General features: G+C 43.1%; 1 protein-coding gene across 2 annotated transcripts in view; it reads right to left on the reverse strand.

Annotated features, from left to right (window-relative positions):
• HDAC1 (histone deacetylase 1) overlaps nucleotides 1-16,288 on the reverse strand; it is a 29,570-nt gene extending 13,282 nt beyond the window's left edge. For both annotated transcript variants that reach the window (XM_087446375.1, XM_087446374.1), the window contains exons 1-3: nucleotides 16,158-16,288; nucleotides 10,534-10,646; nucleotides 281-398 (exon numbers count right to left, since the gene is read on the reverse strand). In XM_087446375.1, coding sequence (XP_087302501.1) covers nucleotides 281-398; nucleotides 10,534-10,646; nucleotides 16,158-16,206 — 280 coding nt within the window. In that variant the 5' untranslated portion in view covers nucleotides 16,207-16,288. The remainder of the gene's footprint in view (nucleotides 1-280; nucleotides 399-10,533; nucleotides 10,647-16,157) is intronic.
• Nucleotides 16,289-19,252: the final 2,964 nt, after the last annotated feature.

A 19,252-nucleotide genomic window follows, 5' to 3' on the forward strand; every position in this document is an offset into this window, starting at 1 on the left:
TCAGTGCTTTTCCATTACAACAATTACGGTTTTCTATATAGTTATGAACCTAGTTCACAGTGTTATGAACCTTTAGACAAAGTTCAATCACTATTCCCTATAATCAGGAAATGATGAAAATCAGACTTGAGAAAAAAGCAGCACTTTGGCACTCTTGGGAGGCAGGGGAAATCGGGGTCAGCTGAATGGGAGGTACAAGGGAAGGCAGGGTGGGCCTCTCCAATTGAAAGGGAGATTCAACTGGGGGCTTGAGAGTAGGAAGGGAAAAGAATGGACTTACATCTCTGCATCTGTTTGCTGTACTCAGACATGTTATCTGGGCGGATGGAGCGCAAGAATTTAATGTAGTCATCACTGTGGTACTTGGTCATCTCCTCAGCATTGGCTTTGTGAGGGCGCTAGAGGGCAGAGGGGAGGAAGGGCATGTTATTTTTTACTGCTGCCAGTCTTCACTCAATCTAGCTTGAATACTTACATCTGCTCAGCACTGAGCTAGGTGCTGTAAAGGATAAAAAGAAATTACTAATTACATTCAGGCCTCAAGAAACTTACAATCTAATTAGGCAAATAAGATTATCGAAGGAGATTCAATATCAGAAGACGTAGACTGCAACTCAAGTTCTCCTGCTTAGGCAAGTCCATCCCTTGAGCCTCAATTTCCTCCTTTACTAATAAGTAAGGAAAACAACATCTACCTTATAGGGAAGTTGTGAGAATTGGATGAGATTGTTAAATCTCTCTGTAAATTATGAAGCTCTTTACAAATTATTGCTTCTTTTTAATATTAAATATAACAATATATAATTATAGGCCAAATGCCTCCAAGAATTCAAGAAAAAGGGATAACTAATAATAACTGAAATAGATGGGAAATCCTTTATAAATAATCATCACACCAACAATTCTGATCACATCCTCCCATTAAAACTTCCTTCACACAGTAATTTTCTGGTTATCCCAACATTCTGATTCATCCTTCCCTCTTTTTAAAAATTCTCTTCTCTTCCTCTCATCCCTTAAAAGTAGGTCTTCAAAGATGACCCTCTTCTTTTCTACTTACCAATACTTTAGTTTATAAAGTATTTTCAATACACAACTAACATTGAGCGTTTACTCTGTGCCAGCCACTGTTTCAGGCACTTTACACGGTATCTCATATGATCCTTGCAACAACCTTTTACAGTTCATACTATCATTATCCTCACTTTGCAGTAAGGAAACTGCAGCAGAGAGAGGTTAAGTAATTTGTCCAAGGTTCCGCAGCTAGTAAGCTGGAACAGGAATCCAGAGGTCTGGCTCTGGGTACTATTTGACTCTCATTTAATCCTCAATACAATGAAGAACATAAGACTGAAAGACGGATACTGTTTTATAAAAAACACCCATAGTGAAAGAAGCAAGACTTGGCTCCAAATACAAAGTTGTTTTTACTATACTAAGCCCTTTACCCTCTTGTCAAAGCCTTTGACCCAATGTCGTCAAAGCGCCACTTTGACCATCCCTTCTAGATAGATGACTGCCCAAACTCTCACTCCATCTTGATTTCTGTTCTGAACTCCAGATTCTCAATTCCAAAAACTTCCCAGAATCCTAGAGGCACTTCGAATTCAACTGGACCTAAGAATTTGTTGTTGAGAGCCTAGAGGCATTCAAATTTAACTTAACTTCCAGAACCAGTCTTTTACAGTCATGCACCACATAACAACATTTTAGTCAACGACAGTCCACCTATAAGACAGTGGTCCCACAAGATTAGTACCACGTAGCCTAGGTGTGCAGTAGGCTGTATCATCTAGGTTTGTATAAGAACGTATGCCTGTTGTTAACTGACGCATGACTGCACAATTTTTGTTAATGATACCAACATCCACTCTGGCTGACAACCTAAGTGTCATCTTTAACTCCACCCTTTCTTGCCTTCCATTTCAACTCATTGCCAATCTTTTTCATTATACCTCCATAATCTAGACTGCATCCACCACCTTATGTCTCCTATGCTCCTCTTTCCAGGTTTCCTATTCTCACCACCACTCACCCGGCTGCTCAAGACAGAAGCCAGAGTATCACTCTTGATCCCTCTTTCCTCCTCTACTACATTCAACTTCTCTTGAAACTACCGCCAATATATCTGTCAAATCTGTCCACTTGCATCCCCAGGCTACCACATTTTTGCCTGGATCGTAGCAACAATCTCCTAACTGGTATCCCAGCCGCAACCTTAACAATTGTTAATTTATTCTCAATCCTACAGTCAGAGTAATCTGTCTAAAATTCAAACTGAATCATGTCATTCCCCTTTAAAAACCCTTCAGAGGCCTCATTACTTACAAAATCAAGCTCAAACTCTTTAATCTGGCTTGGAAAACAAAAATAATCTGGTTCCTGCTCATTCTCTAGGATCCCTCTAAACATTTTATGCTCTAGCCCAGGGAACACCAAATTGAAAGCACTTTTAAGGGCCAGGCAGTTTAGCTAACTTGGTGCTTAAAATAAACAAATAAACAAAAAACTGGAGAACAGAGAGCCAGCCTTTACACAGCTCTAGCTGATTACTAACATCAAGGAATTTGGGCCCAATTACCAGTCTTTCAGGTTAAATTTCATTTTTTCAAAGGTTAGCCACTAACATGAAGTTCTTAACAACACTCTCTGGGTTAAACAAAAACATCTGAGGGGCTGAATTTATCTCATGCATTGATTGTACCAATCTGCCAAGCACAATTTTACTTGCAATCCTCCAAAGGAACTCTCTCTCTTTTTTTTTTTAAAGATTTTATTTATTTTATTCTTTCCCCCCAAAGCCCCAGCGGATAGTTGCATGCCGTAGCTGCACATCCTTCTAGTTGCTGCATGCGGGACTCGGCCTCAGGATGAACAGAGAAGTGGTGCCTCGATGCGCACCCGGGATCCGAACCCGGGCCACCAGCATCGCAGCGCGCGCACTTAACCACCAAGCCACAGGGCCGGCCAGGAACTCTCTCTTATCTTTAGGCCTTTGCACTTGCTATATGGCCTAGAATACTATTCTCTTCACATCCTCTATTCAACCTTTAGAATACAATCAAAAAGTTAATTTCCCCAGAAAGCTGTCCTGGACCCCTAGAGTCTTAAATAACTCTCTGAAGTGCTCCCCTGAGAACCCTGTAGGGACTTCACCTTACCATCACATTCAAACCGCATAGAAATTGTGTTTGCAGGCCTGGCCCGGTGGCATAGTGGTTAAGTTCTTGCGCTCTGCTTCGGCGGCCCGGGGTTCGCAGGTTCGGATCCTGGTCATGGACCACGCACTGCTTATCAAGCCATGCTGTGGCAGGCGTCCCACATATAAAGTGGAGGAAGACGGGCATGGATGTTAGCCCAGGGCCAATCTTCCTCAGCAAAAAAGAGGAGGACTGGCAACGGATGTTAGCTCAGGGCTAGTCTTCCTCACCAAAAAAAGAAAAGAAATTGCATTTGCTTGGTCTACTCTGGGAGGCTAGGAGCAGGTCTGTCTTTATTCTAAGCAACTAGCACAGTGCCTGGCACTTAGCAGGTGCTCAATAAATATCTGTTGCCACAATAAATTAACTTCTGGATTATTTTTGGCTTCCTAATTGGTCCCATTTATATCCAGCCTTTTCCTCTTCCAATCCATCTTCCATAGTTGCGTCACAAAAATCTTAAAAAGTCAATGCCCTGCTCTAAAACATTCAATGACTCCCTAGTTACAAAAGATTCTAAACTCTGACATGGCAATCAAGGAACTCTGCAAGATTTCTTTTCCAATATATTTTCCCCCTGCCCTCTTTCATAAATATTATACTCCAGACAAACAACTCTTCCTCAACAAGACCTACAGAGCTTCCTACCACAGTGTCTGTGATCACACTCTTCCTACTATTTGAAATTCAACTCTATCTCAAATTTCTGAAGGACAAAGCCCATCTCAAAAGCTGCCTCTTTTACAAAATAACAGCAAATCTCGCTCTAAGAACCAATCTTCATCCCAGGCCAGTGCAAAGTTCCAAGAAATATGACCTCATAGTCAAAAATCACAAAACACACAAGGAAACAAAGCACCAGGAGTGAGAGCCCATACAAACAAATCAGATCTACAGAGACTTTGGATATATGTTTAAATAAAAAAGAACTTCATTGTATCTCTGTATGCCAGTAAATAAAAAATAAAATTTAAAAAAGATACAATTTACAATAGCATTAAAAAATGAAGTACTTGGAAAAAAATCCAATAAAAGATGTACATGACCTTTATGGAGAAAATTATAAAACTTTATATTGATAGCCAAAATCTCAACTACCCATGAACAGTGGAATGGACAAATTGTGATATATTCTACAATGAAATACTACACAGCAATATTAACAAGCTACAGCTACAACAAAAACTGTACATTGTACAATTCCATTTACATCAAGTTTGGCAAAATTAAACTATATTGTTTAGGGATGCATATTTAGGTAGTTAAATTATGATGAAGAGCAAGGAAGAAATTAACAGAAAAATCAAGATTCTGGTTACCTCTGCAAAAAGAGAAGAAACTGTGATCAAGAAGGGATAGATGTAGGTTTCTGAGGTACTGGCAATGTTCTATTTCTTGAACTATTTGGTGTTTACATGTATGTTTACTTTATACCAATTTGTTAAACTGCATATTTGTTTTACTTTTCTGTACATGTGTTATATTTCACAATGAAGACCATACAGGAATCTTTATATAAGACGTTTAAAAAGACCCAAATAAATGGAGATATACCATGTTCATGGACTCATAGGCTTAATATTCTCAAGATACCAATTCTAAGATGATGTATAGATCCAATGAAATTTCAACCAAAATCTCAGTAGATTTGTTTGTAGCACTTGACGAGTTAATTCTAAAATTTATATAGAAGTACAAAAGGCAAATAGGAAGTCACTTTTTTTTTTAAAAGAACAACAAAGCAGGAGAACTTATGCTACTAGCTATCAAGACAATAAAAAGCTATTATAATTAAGCCACTGTGGTACGGGCATATGGGTCAACAGACAGACCAAGTCAACACAACATAGAGCTCAGAAACATCCCCATACATAGTGCCTGGCACAAAGTAGGGGCTTAATAAGTACTTATGAAATGAATGAATAAACATGGACATTTCACACATAAAAAAGGTGGCACTAAGATCAGCGGGGAAAAAATAGACATTTCAATAAATCAGCTGGGACAATAAAGGGAAAAAATTTCAGTGGATTTTATTTCAAACCATATTGAAAAACCAATTCTAGATATAGCAAACACCTATATGTGAAAGGCAAACCTATAGAGCCTTTAAAAGATTAGCGTAGGAGAATACCTTAAGGATTGGGAAGGATTTCTTAAGACACAAAAAGCACGTATAAAGGAAACAATTAATAAATATGACTATTAAAATTAAGATTTTCTGTTCATTAAAAATACATTACAGCGAAAAGACAAAACCAGAATAGAAGATGTTTATAGCAATATACTGACATTGGACTATATAAACCAGAATATATAAAGAACTACTATAAATTGATAAGAATAAGAAAGCCAAACAAACAACCCAAGAGGAAAATGGGCAAAAGAAATGAAAAGACATTTCAGAGTAGAGGACATATAAATGGCTAACAAACACATGAAGAGATGCTCAGTTTCATTGGTCATTAGTGAAATGTAAATCAAGACCACAATTACATATTTTTTTACACCCATTTGATTGGCAAAATTTAAAGTCTAATTCCAAGCGTAGAAGAGGATGTGAATCAAGGTATCTCTCATACACTGCCAGTGGGTGTATAAATTCATTTAACCACACTGAAAAGCAACTTGGCATTTAATAGTCACATACCCTACAGTCCAGCAATTCCACTCCTAGAGAAAAAGCCAAAAGAAATTTTTGCATATATGCTCTAAGAGATACAGACAAGAAGATTCACAGTAGCACTGTTCCTAACATTAAAAAACTAGATACAAATTAAGATCATGAGAGAATGGATAACTTGCAGTATACTGACATTATAAAATATTATTCAGCAGAGAAAAATGAAAGAACCATACCTATATGTAACAAGGTGGATGGATTTTACTAACATAATATTGTGTGATAAAAGTAAACCCCAGAAGACTACATATAGCATATTTTTTTTAAAAATTCAAAAACAAGTAAATGAATACTATATATTGTTTATGCACATTCTGTGTATCTGAGGTCCAATTAATACAAAAACAAAAACAAACAAACAAACAAAAAGAGACTCAAATAGAAAAATGGGCAAAAAGCTTAAACAGGAACTTCAATAGGGAAACCTGAATGGCCAATAAACATATAAAAAGATCCTCAACCTCATTAGTAACCAGGGAAATATAAATTAAAACAATAATAAGATACCATTTCACGCCTACCTAAACTGGCAAAGAAAATTTAAATATGATAAAATAAAGTGTTGGCAAGGACTTTGAGCAACTACAATTCTTCTACACTGCTGGCAACTGGAAACCATTTTGGCATTATCTAATAAGGGTGACTGCAAACATTCTGACCCAGCAATTCTACTCGTAGTATACCCTCTAGAGAAACTCTAGCATATGTGCACTAAGAAACGTGTTCAAGAACGTTCACAGTAGCAGTGTTTGTAATAGGTCCAAACTAGAAAAAACCAAATGCCCATCAATAATAAAATAGACAAACGGTAGTATATTTTTTCAATGAAAGACAGTGAAAATAAATACAACTACATCCATCAACATGTATGACTCTCAGGAACATGTTGAGCAAAAAAGGAAAGTCACATAATAAATACTGTATGGCTCCATTTATGTAACATTAAAACACGTATTGTTTAAGAATACATACTGGTAAAATTATAGAAAAGCAAGGAAATAATAAACCCTAAATTCAGGGCAAAGGTTAACTCTGGGGAAGAAGAAAGTTAGGATAAGAGAAGGGCATACAGGGGCCTTGGCAGTCACAGAAATGTTTCTTTTCTTAAACTAGGTGGTATTAATTGTAATGTGATTCTCTATACCTTACGTATATTTTATAAAAATTCTCTCCTATCTACTCAATATTTTATAAAAACATTTTTTAAAAAAAGAACAAAAGAACAGAAGGCGATGAATAAGAAGGCTAAGAATATACAAAATTAGCCTCCAAGGCAAGGAAGAGAGCAGGATTCTTGATTATGTAAATAGGAAGGTGCCCGGATGACAAGCGACATGTCGATCCTGGGCGAGATTAATCAGATGTGTGGAGACAGAATTGGGGGAGGGACCAAAGAGGGAGAAATTTTGTGAAATAGACCTCAGCATGTCTCCTTCAGGTACAGAGACAGATGTAATACAGCATCTTCTTTGAGAAGTCTAAGGAGCTTCTTTCAGCATGGACTCGCAAAAGCGATCAGAATTTCAGGACAGATACTAATATGGCTATCTGTGCTTTGGGAAAGGAATGCTAGGATCACAGCCCAGAGAAAGGAGAGGATAGAATGGATGAATGCAGAGAAACACTGCCGGGGGAACAGGAGCAAAGCTTCACACTCAGTGGAGAGGTAGGGCCTGAGAAGGAAAAAGATCATGTTAAAGAGACCAAGGTCTAGAGATTTCGGAAGATTATATTGGGGTTTTGCTTTAGAAGTTTACAAAAAGAATACACACATATGAAGTCATTTCCAATAAGGTATTATTAATTTCCTATGACAGCCACTGTTGGTTGTTTCCCAAAGACCCATTCTCTCCCTTCTTTCTTGGTAATAGATCTCAACTTGGTTGGGTGTTAATGCACCCAGCCCCAGGGGTCAACGATTAGTCTAAGCCAATAGTGGGTGAATGGTCTAAAGATGGCAAATGACCCAACGAGATTTAAGGCGAAATCTTTTAGGAAGCTTCTGGGAAGGGTTCTCCTGTTTAATAAAAAGGGGAGTGTGAGGGCCAGCCCCGTGGCCTAATGGTTAAGTTCAGCCTGCTCCGCTTCAGTGGCCCAGGTTCAGTTACCGGGTGCAGACCTATACCACTCGTCGGTGGCCATCTACAGACAAAATGGAGGAAGATGGTACAGATGTTAGGTCAAGGCAAATCTTCCTCAGCAAAAAAAAAAAAAAAAAGGGGGGGGGGGAGTGTGGGGTGGGGACATTGCAGAGTGACCCATTTTGCCCGTTCCCCTCCTCTTTGGATTCTGTTGTATGAAGACATGATACTTGGAGCTGAGACAGTCATCATGTGACTTCAAGGCAAAAAACACAATGATGAAATCACATAAGCTAAGGATGGCTGAGCAGAAGGATGCAATAAGCCTGGGTCCCTGATGACATAGCCAAAAAAAATCCTGAGACCATCTATCTCCAAACTTCTTGTTAAGATATTGTTCAGGAAGGAAATAAGGACAGATAGACAGACAGAGACGATGGAATTAGAGAGATCTGAGTTGGAGTCTTAGCTTATCTGTTAATAGCTATGTGACTTTGGGTATGTTAATTATCCTCTCTGAGCTTGTTTTCTCATCCATAAGTTAGGGTTGTTATAAAGATTACACGAAGTAACAGGTAGCCCTGGCCTGGCACCTAGCAATCTTCAATAAATGTTAGTTTATTTTTCCTCTCATTTGACGATAGAATCCATTTTTTAATATCTCAATATCTCTCACGGAAGTTAATATAGTCCCTGGGGTATAACAAGCTCTCAACAAAAATCTGCTGAATGAAAGAAAGAAATAGGATTTGAGGTGACTCTTGAAGATGAGTAAGATACGACTGGGTAGAGTAAATAATCCTTCCAGTAAGGATGGTGTGGAAAGAGGCAGAATCTGATCTGGCTGACTGGGAGGTTGAGGGGGGGAGTGGCAGGAAAGGAGGCAAGTTGGGGCCAGATTAGCATGGCGTAGATGTGCAACAGACAGCTCTGGAAGGTCTTGGTGCTTACTATTCCACATTAGGTAACCTCTTTATCCAAATGCTAGGCTGCTCCCTGAAGAAACCACTGCTACCTTGTTTTTCATTCCCAGCTGCCCTTTACACCTGAAAAAGCTCTCTGGTCCCAAGGTCTGTCTGCTCCTCTGTCTACCTTCCCTCCTTGCTTCCCTAGCTGCCTCTAGTGGCTCTAGAGACATGACACGGCCATGTAGGACATAACACTCATCCCCTTTCAGTCTCTGGAATGGTGAGGAAGGATACTGTTGTTGCCAAGGTTACTTAAGCTGTCAGCACAGGCTTTAACAACAGACTCTTATGCTCTAGCCATAAGGCAACATGGGCCCCCAGCCCCTCTTTGTTTTCTCATTTGGACCCTTGCAATAGCCTCTGAACTGGCTTCCCAGCTTCTAAAATGCATGCCTGTTCCTATCTCTCTTTCATTTAAAATCCTTCACTTGCTTTTCACTGTCTCCAGAAGAGATTCAAACAGGGAACCTCTGGACCAAATTTGGTCCACAGATGTACTGATGTGTTTTTGTTTGTATACACTTTTTTTTTTTTTTTGGTGAGGAAGATCAGCCCTGAGCTAACATCCATGCCAATCCTCCTCTTTTTGCTGAGGAAGACCGGCCCTGAGCTAACATCTTTTGCCAATCCTCCTCCTTTTTTTTTTTTTCCCTTTTTCTCCCCAAAGCCCCAGTAGATAGTTGTATGTCAGTTACATATCCTTCTAGTTGCTGTATGTGGGATGCTGCCTCAGCATGGCCGGACAAGCGGTGCATCGGTGCGCGCCCTGGATCCAAACCCAGGCCACCAGCAGCGGAGCGCGCACACTTAACCGCTAAGCCACGGGGCCAGCCCTTGTTTGTATACATTTAAAAAAAATTTAGGCCAACATTTTAAACCTGGGAGATTTTACACAATAATCTCGATTTCTAGCTTCTCTTTAAAAACTGGAAGATGGGGCAAAAATCAGCTGGAGCTGAGTCAAGAGTTAGATAAGTCTCTAGTAACTAGAGACTTGGTGTCTAGTTCAACACAGTCCTGATCACTCTTTTTTTAGGCACTGGAGTTTTTGACCCTGGCCCATCAGAGTTGCTTAGCACGGTACATCCAATCCTTGCTGACCTCTCCAGCTCTAGCTCCCCTCACTCACACTTGTGAACTTTACACTACAACAATACCTGCACACTGAACTACTTATATTTTCCCCAAACACACCATACTGTTCTTACCTCTCTGCCTTTTTGTGTACGTTCTTCCCTTGGCCTAGAATGCCAGTCCCCTCCTGAACTCCAGGCTAAATTCTATTCAATCTTTAAAACTCTGCTCAGATATCATCTCTAGGAAACATTCCAAGGCTCCTCATTATCTCTGCATCTTGTGCATTTTTTAATTGTTGCACTTACACTTCGTAGTACATGTCCTACTTATTTGCGTAAATGTCAGCCTCCAGCACTAGAGTGAACTCCTTAAAAACAGAATCTCTATCATTTACAGTGTCTGCCACATAATAGCCATTCAACTCATGTTTGATGAATGAGTAGTTGAAAAAATGAGATAATGAATGACATATGGGGAACCAGAGCCGATGAGGTTAGGGAGGGGTGGAGCTCCCAGTAACTCACATAGATTTCCATTTTTCGGTAGAGACCATAGTTAAGTAGCAAATTGTGGGTCATGCGGATTCGGTGAGGCTTCATTGGGTGGCCTTGTCCATAATAGTAATTTCCAACATCCCCTGAAGAAGAAAGAGTGACAGTTTCAGTGACACAGTTAGACACATACTCCCAGGAGAACCCAGGAATTTTAAACCAAACTCCTAGGCAGTCTCTTTCTAATTCATTCTAGTCTCCGAGATTCTCACCCACCTTGAGGAAGGGTAACTCCAAAAGAAAAAAAAAAAAGCAGGGGACCCTGGTAAGGCCAACGCTTAAAGGATGTCAGTGTAGCCCAGTTTCTTCCCCTGGAACCCACAGGCACTACACAGTATGAGGGGTTCACTCCAAAGCTACTGGGGAACAGGCGCTTGCTTTTCTCTCTCCCCTCTCTCTCTCTGCTTTAGACCAGAGTAAGCAAACTGGCCCTTGGGCCAAATACAATTGGCTGCCTGTTTTTTGTAAATAAAATTTTACTGGAACACAGCCATGCTGGTTAGTTTATATATCCTCAGATGGCTGCTTTCACATTATAATGGTAGAGTTGAGTAGTTAAACAGTTGCCACACAGACCCACCCATATGGCAAGCAAAGCCTAAAATATTTACTATCAAAGTCTCAACAGAAAGTTTGCCAATCTCTGCTCTAAACACACTAGATTATTATCAGCATCCTGAACATGGCATTCACCTTCACACCAAAGTATCCTTTGATCAGACTGTTCCTTTGACCTGGAACGTCCCTTCTCTGATGATCCTCATATGACAAAGCCCAGCTCAAGCTCCAAACATATTCCTGATCAGAATAAACGGTCTTTTCCTCCGCATGCAATTTGGATATGGCACTTAATTTTGTTTTGTATCTGAATTATTTACATATCTATTTATATCCACAAGACTGGGTGCTCCTTGAAGACAAGGACCAGTATGCCTTGTACATCATAGAGGCTCAATAAAGATTCAAGGAATTGAACTGCGACTCAGAGAAGCTAAGTGCCTGCTGAAGATCACACAGCTAATGAGTGATCCAGGAGTCAACTCTTCTGACTCCAAATCCAGTATGCTAAAAGCTACAATGGATTTCCCAGGTACCTACTTCGGTTTGCACTTAATCTAGAGGGCTCTGTGAGTCTACTTGGTAGAAAGTTCCCAGAACAATATTTCAAAATTGAGTGAACTGCACACCCAAAGATTCTCCTTAGAATTCCATCAGGATGAGGCAGATCTTTCAGCACCAGTGAAAAAAAATGTCCCAACCTCTTATGCATTGTGGTTTGGTGGCGCCAGAAACAGGCGGCTTCGTTCCAGGGAGCAATGCACTGTGGGGAATGCCACCAACAGCATCCAAGCCACACTCCAATTCTCTTTGTCAAAGACATGGCCTGGGATAATGGGAAACTTCTAAACAGTTGGATGTTTAGGATCTCATCCTCTTCTCTCTCTCTTTTTAAACAGACTTTATTTTTAGAACAATTTCAGATTTACAGAAAAATTGCAAAGATAGTACGGAGAGTTCTCAAATACCCCACCCCCCATTTTCCCCTATTATCAACATTTTACATTAGTAAAATGAGAAGTATCTGTCCCAATCAATAAGCCAATATTGATACATTATCATTAGCTAAAAGTCCATGCTTCATTCAGATTTCCTTGATTTTTACCTAATATCTTTTCATTGTCTATCTTAGTGAGGCCTCTGAGAGCAGGGACTGTGCTCTCAGCAAGGGCCACAAGCCAGAGTACAGCACGTAGTGGCACTCAATAGGGACCCTGTCACACAAAGACACAGACTTTGACATGCAGTAGCAGGGGAGGCAGGCAGAAGAGTTTGTTCCCAGGGCCCCTCAGACAACCTTATCAGCCATGGGGAAGGGTAGAATAGGTTCTCAAGGCATTGGCTGAGACATCTAGATGCAGACCCAATTTGTGGGCAGTCAGTAGTCACGTGGCCATTACTATGTTATATAATGGATTCCTGCTTACCCACATCTCTGGCATGCACCTTGATCCCTAGCAACTCCCTTGCCTTATCAAAAGTGGATCCAGGCCGGCCCTGTGGTTTGGTGGTTAAGTGCGCGCGCTGCGATGCTGGTGGCCCGGGTTCGGATCCCGGGTGCGCATCGAGGCACCACTTCTCCGTCCATCCTGAGGCCGAGTCCCACATACAGCAACTAGAAAGATGTGCAGCTATGACATACAACTATCTACTGGGGCTTTGGGGGGAAAAAATAAAATAAATAAAATCTTAAAAAAAAAAAAAAAAAAAAAAAAAGTGGATCCAGGGGCCGGCCCCGTGGCTTAGCGGTTAGGTGTGCGCACTCCGCTGCTGGCGGCCCGGGTTCGGATCCCGGGCACGCACTGACGCACCGCTTCTCCGGCCATGCCAAGGCCGCGTCCCACGTACAGCAACTAGAAGGATGTGCAACTATACATGCAACTATCTACTGGGGCTTTGGGGAGGAAAAAAAGGAGGATTAGCAATAGATGTTAGCTCAGAGCTGGTCTTCCTCAGCAAAAAGGGGAGGATTAGCATGGATGTTAGCTCAGGGCTGATCTTCCTCACAAAAAAAAAAAAAAGAGTGGATCCAGCCAAGGCTTAGACTTGGGGAACTAAGATACCTTATCTAAAAGGCTAAGGGAGTACCTGAGGGTAGGGACCAGAGACACCATCATTTTCTTAAGAGTTTTTAATCAGGTTGCTGAAAGACTTAAAAGAAATAATCCTTTTTACTTAGATACTACTTTTAAACTTTTAAAGAGCTTTTCCCCATTTTCATAATTTTTCAGTTTTATAGGAGAGTGAACTGAGGCCTGGAAGGGTAAAGTGACTTGCCCAATACTGCAAAGCTTCTGAGTGGCAGAGCAAATCTGAGTCCCAAGCTAGTGACCGCACTGCAAAACTCACAAGAAGTTTCTCAAAAAGAAGTCTCCTTCTCTAAAGACCGGGATCTTTCCACTTTTCCTCTTTTTAAACTGAGTGTGTGGAGATCACAACTGTGCAAACTAACATGGCTACAAAGTCATAGGCTCCAGCCTCAAATGGGCCCTCACCACCGCCCAGCACTCCTTCCAAATTTCTTTTCCTAGCTCCCTCTTTCACAACAGCTATTGAACCGCTCTCTCTCTTCAAGATTCCTACTCTACCAACTGCCCTCCCCGACTCGCAAGAAAAAGACTATTCTCTTACTTCATCTTGAAAACTCCCTCAACTTCCTCCCCACCTTCTCCCCCTCAAACCTACCTACACTTGAACTCTTCCTTGCCACTTACCCTCTTGTCACGAAGGAACTTCCTCTTGAAGGCTGGTGTCCCTAACTGTGCTCTGGTTTCCATCTCACCTGGTCTCAGAAAACTCCATCATTACTAGCCCCTCTCTTATATCTTCAACCTCTCCTTCTCTCTGGCTATTTTCCATAAGAATTTGGAAATTCAACTCTCAGCCACTATACCTCCCCTTTATCAACAACCCTCTCTCTCTGCCCTGGAGAAGCTTCCTTCAAAAAGGGTTCAACCTGATGTCTCCTCTTCCCCCATCCATTTGTTCTTCAGTCTACTGCAATCTAGCTTCAGTTCCAAACCCTGCACAGGAAACAGTGCTTGCCAACACTAGGCCACTCCCTCCCTGTTTTGGCTACTGTAACCCAACACTTTCGGATTCACTTACATCTCTGGCCATTCCCTCTGTATCTTTGTTCATTTAATCAACAAGTATTTATTGAGAGCCTACTATGAGATAGGCACTGTTCTGAGGGCTGAGCATACAAAGGTAGAGAAGACATAGTCCCTTTCCCTAAGGAGTTTACTGTCTGTAAGAAGTATGAAGAAGTAAATGGGCAATTCCAATACACAGTGACAAGCGCTATGACAGAGCATGAAGGGCACTAGACTTTTCCTCAGTCCACTTCCTTAGGATTCCACGCTGGATCCTCTTCCCTTTGCACCCCATACAACTTCTTGGGTGACCACATCCTCTTCTGTAACTAAAATTACCATCTGTATGCTGATGACTACCAAAAATCGCTCTCTTCTAAACTGCAGACCTGAATGGCCAACTGCCTACTGGACACCCAAAAACTCGGACAGCCCCCAGACATATCAACGAATTTTTCTTAAAAAAAAAAAAACAGTTATCAACTGACATGGCCTTCAAACACTCTGTATCAAACTGTCCAAACCAGAAACTTGGGATTCTCACCTTCTTCCCTACCCCTGCGTTCATGAATTTAATTTCTGTCCTAAGGTATAAATCTGATGATGTCATTAACCTGCATAAAACTTCAATGATTCATAAGCACCCTCAGAATAAAGTCCAACTTCCTTAGGGCAGTACGCCCAGCCCTTCAGGATCCAGTCCCCATTTACTTCGCCAGCCTCATCACTGGCAACCTTTCCCTGGCCCCTGCTTCCTACCCTCTGCGCTCTGCCCTCAGATCTAGGCCTCAGCCATACTCTACACACAACTGCTGTTTTCCAAAGGTGCTGTCCTCTCTTACCCCTAAACTTGCTGTTATCTTGGACTTCCCTGTGCCAGGCTAACAACTCCTGTTTTTCAGGTCCTAAGAGATGGCACCTCCTTCCCTGACTCCTCATGCCGGGCCGAGCGCCTCCCCTCTGTGCTTTCCTTGATCCCGCCATGATACTGGAGAGCAGCTCTCCGTCATTGTCTGTCTTCCCCTCCCGACTGAGACGAAGATGGGAAGTGACCTGATCCTCCCATGGCCCCAGCACCTCAACACTCCCTAGAACAGAGCAAGTTGGTCGACAGATTTCTGTTACATGAAAAAGTCTGTTTTAATAGGTTGCATCCTTCTCCCTCCAACCCCAGGGGCCCCATTTCCCAGCAGCAACTGCAGGCCCTGCTCGCAGGCGGGGGGAGGGGAAGCCGGTGACCACGAGTTGGTGATTCCCGCAGGACTCTCACCAAAACAGAGGAGGCAGGGAAGGCACGGGGGAGACCTTTGTCTTCTCAGCAGGAAACATACACCCTTGCAACCTTCTCCATCAGATTCTGCCTCCTCCCTCAGACCCAGCCTCCCCTCCAGGAGTCCCCCTCAGTCTCCACATCAGCCTTCTTCAGGATTCCCCCCCGCCAAGATGACCTCAGGCTTCCCCGGATGACCCCCTCTCTGCCTCAGCTTCTTCCCTCAGTCTCAGCCTCCTTCCTCTGAGCCTCCTCCTTCAGCCCCGGCCTCCTTCCTCTCAGCCTCCTCTTTAAGCCTCTATCTCCTCTCCTCAGCCTCCTCCCTCAGTCCCAACCTCCTTCCTCTCAGCCTCCTCTCAGCCCCGACCTCCTTCCAATCAGCCTCCTCCCTCAGTCTCGACCTCCTTTCCTCTCAGCCTCCTCCCTTAGCCTCGATCTCCTTCCAATCAGCCTCGTCGCTCAGCCCCGACCTCCTTCCAATCAGCCTCGTCCCGCAGCCTCGATCTCCTTTCCCCTCTGCCTCCTCTCTCAGCCTCGACCTCCCCTCAGCCTCCTCTCTCAGCCTTCCCTCAACGCCCCTGCCTCGCCCAGCCTCCCCCCTCAGATCGCCTCAGCCTCCCTCTCCGGGATCCGGCCCGGCCAGGCCCCGCCCCCGCCGCGAGGCCGGGGCTCACCGTCGTAGTAGTAACAGACTTTCCTCCTGGTGCCCTGAGTCTGCGCCATCTTGCTCGCCTCCCGTCCCTCCCGTCGGTCGGTCCGTCCGTCCTCCCGCCCGCGGCTCCGCAGCGTCCGACCCAGGGGGGGAGGGGGCGGGCCTCCAGCGCGCTCCGCCCATCCCCTCCCGGGCTCACCTATAGCCGCGCAGCCCGGGCACCGCTCCAGCCAATCAGCTCGCGCAGGGACGGCCCGGAACTCGGCAGGGGGCAAGGGCAGCCCTGAGAGGCCGCCTAGGGCCCCCTGGGCCTGTACCAAGGTCGACGACAGGGGGGTGGGGGAAGCTGCCCGGGGACCGTACCATTAGTCCCGGGGGAGGAAAGCGGTCTGTAAAGTTCGCAGTCCCTCTTCGGGGTTGGTGATCAGAGGTCAATTTTGTAATTTTACAAAGAATCACCTGAGGCCTATGGGGGAAAAGTGACTTGCACAAGGTCACTTAACTCACAAAAGGGCTGAACCTGGATTAGAACCTGAGTTTGGAGGAGGGAGGGGTAATCTGACAAACGAAAGAAAACTGCTGGAGGCCAAGTACTGTACAATAGTTTTACCAGCGTTATTTCGGTTATCTCAGGCCTCACAACAGCTTTGGAGTAGGGCTTTTTATCCCCATTTTACAGATAAGCATAATGAAGTTCAGGCCTTTGTGACTTGCTCAGAATTGCACAATTAGTAATTAAATTCAATTTTCAACTGTACAGACTTTTTGAAGGCCTACTATGCACCAGAGGCTGTAACAAAGTAGCAGAACCCAGCCTTTCTTACTCCAAAGCCTACCTTCCTGATGCAGTCACCCAGAAGGAGTGCCTTTAAAAAGGAGGAAATTGATTGTCCTCTTCTGGAGCAGGGTTTCTCAACCTTGAAGCTACTGACATTTGGGCTGGATAATTCTTTATTGGAGGGGGCTATCCTGTGCACTGTAGGAACCTTAGCAGCATCCTTGGCCTCTACTCATTAGATGCCAGTAGCACATCCCCTGAGTTGTGACAACTGAAATTGTCTCCAGACATTGCAAAAATGTCTCCCGGGCAAGGGGGGAGGGGATTGGAGGGAGTGTAGAATTGCACCCCCACCCCCCACTCTCCCCTTGAGAACCACTGCACTGATGATCAGTCGTCAACTGGTCATTACTGAAAGCTGAAAGACTGAAAAGCACCATGATGGGCTATTAAAATAACAATTACAACAATATTAATATTTAGTGAGTGCTTACTATATGCCAAATAAGTTACTCACTCATGGTCCTATAGTCAATAAGATACATTTTTATTCCTCTTTACAGTTTAAAGAGTGCTTGGACACTTGTGTTCCTCACTTGGGAACTGCATTGGGGTCATTAATGATAAAGGTAACAGAAGATCTAAGACGGGTCAGTTCTACTATAGAAACAGCAAAGGGCCAGGGCCAGGGAACACACCCTATTCCCAGTTCTGTGTTGCTGCTTCTGTGTTCCTAGGAACCTTTCTGGACCTCCATTTCCCTCTTTGTAAAATGGAGGATGAGAATAAAAAGTTCACAGACTCTATGGCTACACTGTCCAAATGAGGAGGAGAGTGGGGATCAGTTGAAGTCATGGGTGTGGCAGCATTTTATAAAATGTAGAACAGGAATCTCAAACTCAGATGCCTAAGGAGATCAAGCAGGTGATGTAAATGAGTGGATTCATATTATATTATTTATATTAGTTTGATTCTGTCACTTTGCATATTTTCAAAATTGGATTCTTTTTTGCTTTCATAAATAAATATGCATTTCCCCCACCTTTCTTCAAACACACTGCCATCTTCAGGTATCTTTAATTTTCTCTTTTTAATGGAAATGTGGGTGCAAAAAATCATTTCATTTTCCTCTTTATTCTAAGAAAAACAGCACGAGCGCGATAATAAATAGCTACTAACACTTAGTTTAATTGTCTGGGAGCAATAGGGAGTGGAGGAGACTTTGGCAAAGAGAGAGCTCATGCCCCACCTGAAGAGGGTGGCCACTATCAGCTCCATGAGGACAGGTAAGCCTGACGGAGCCAAATCCTCCTGTTTTTTTCAAGAGAAGGCAGAAATCTGGAGTTTTATGCAAAATCTCACCAGTAGTATAAATTGACTGCTAACTCAGTCTATTTTCAAGCCGGCAGTAAGAACCATCCTTTTAAAATATAAGTCAGATCATGTCAGGCTCTGCATAAAGCCCTGCAAAGGCTCCTCAAAATAGCTCCTGCAAAGGCCACAAGGCCCCAGGCCGCATAGGATCTATACCCCTCCCTCAGGCTGTCGTTACCTCTCTGCAGTTGCCAGGCAAGCTTCTGCTTCATGCTGTTCCTTCTGCCTGACAGACCCTCCCCCATACCACGTGGCTCACTCCCTCACCTCCTTCAAATCTTTGCTCGAAAATCACCTTCTCAATGAGATCTTCCCAGACCACCCTCTTTAAAATTGCAAACCTCCCCTAAACATGACAGTCCTAATTCCCCTTACCCTGTTGTTTTCCCTTGAGCACTCATCACCTATAGCATACATATCCTTTACTTCTCTGTGATGTTAACTGTCTGTCTTCCATTACTAGAATGTAAGCCCCAAAGGGGCAGGGATTTTGTTTATTTTATCTACTATATATCCTGTGAACCCAGAACCATGCCTGGCACACAGTAGATGCTCAATAAATATTTGTTAAATGAGTGAACTAACTCAATGTTTAAAAACATCTTGAAAGTGAATCAAAACATATCTGAGGCCAAATATAGCCCTTGAGTCCGTAGCTGTAAAAAATGCTAGTGCCCTTATATAATGGGAGGGGGGAGAGTCCTGGGACACACCCACTCCCTAGGAGGTTCTGGGTAATGGTCACTCTTAATCCTTTGGGGTAGTGGTTTGAAGTCCATACAGCAAAGTGTAGTAGCAAGTGACCTCCTCTTGGCCCCTAACATCAGCAGGGCTGGAAAAAGTTTACACATCCCTTATTCTATCTCTCACCCCAATTCAGGGTGACTCAGTTTCCATCTTCTGAATGCTCCTCCCCCCTCCCAAGGAAGAGGAGATGGGAGTGGGGAGCAGAGAGATGTACAATC

Source organism: Ceratotherium simum, chromosome 22, assembly GCF_057802395.1.
Source record: "Ceratotherium simum simum isolate JZ-2026a chromosome 22, ASM5780239v1, whole genome shotgun sequence".
In the NCBI taxonomy this organism is placed as follows: domain Eukaryota; kingdom Metazoa; phylum Chordata; class Mammalia; order Perissodactyla; family Rhinocerotidae; genus Ceratotherium; species Ceratotherium simum.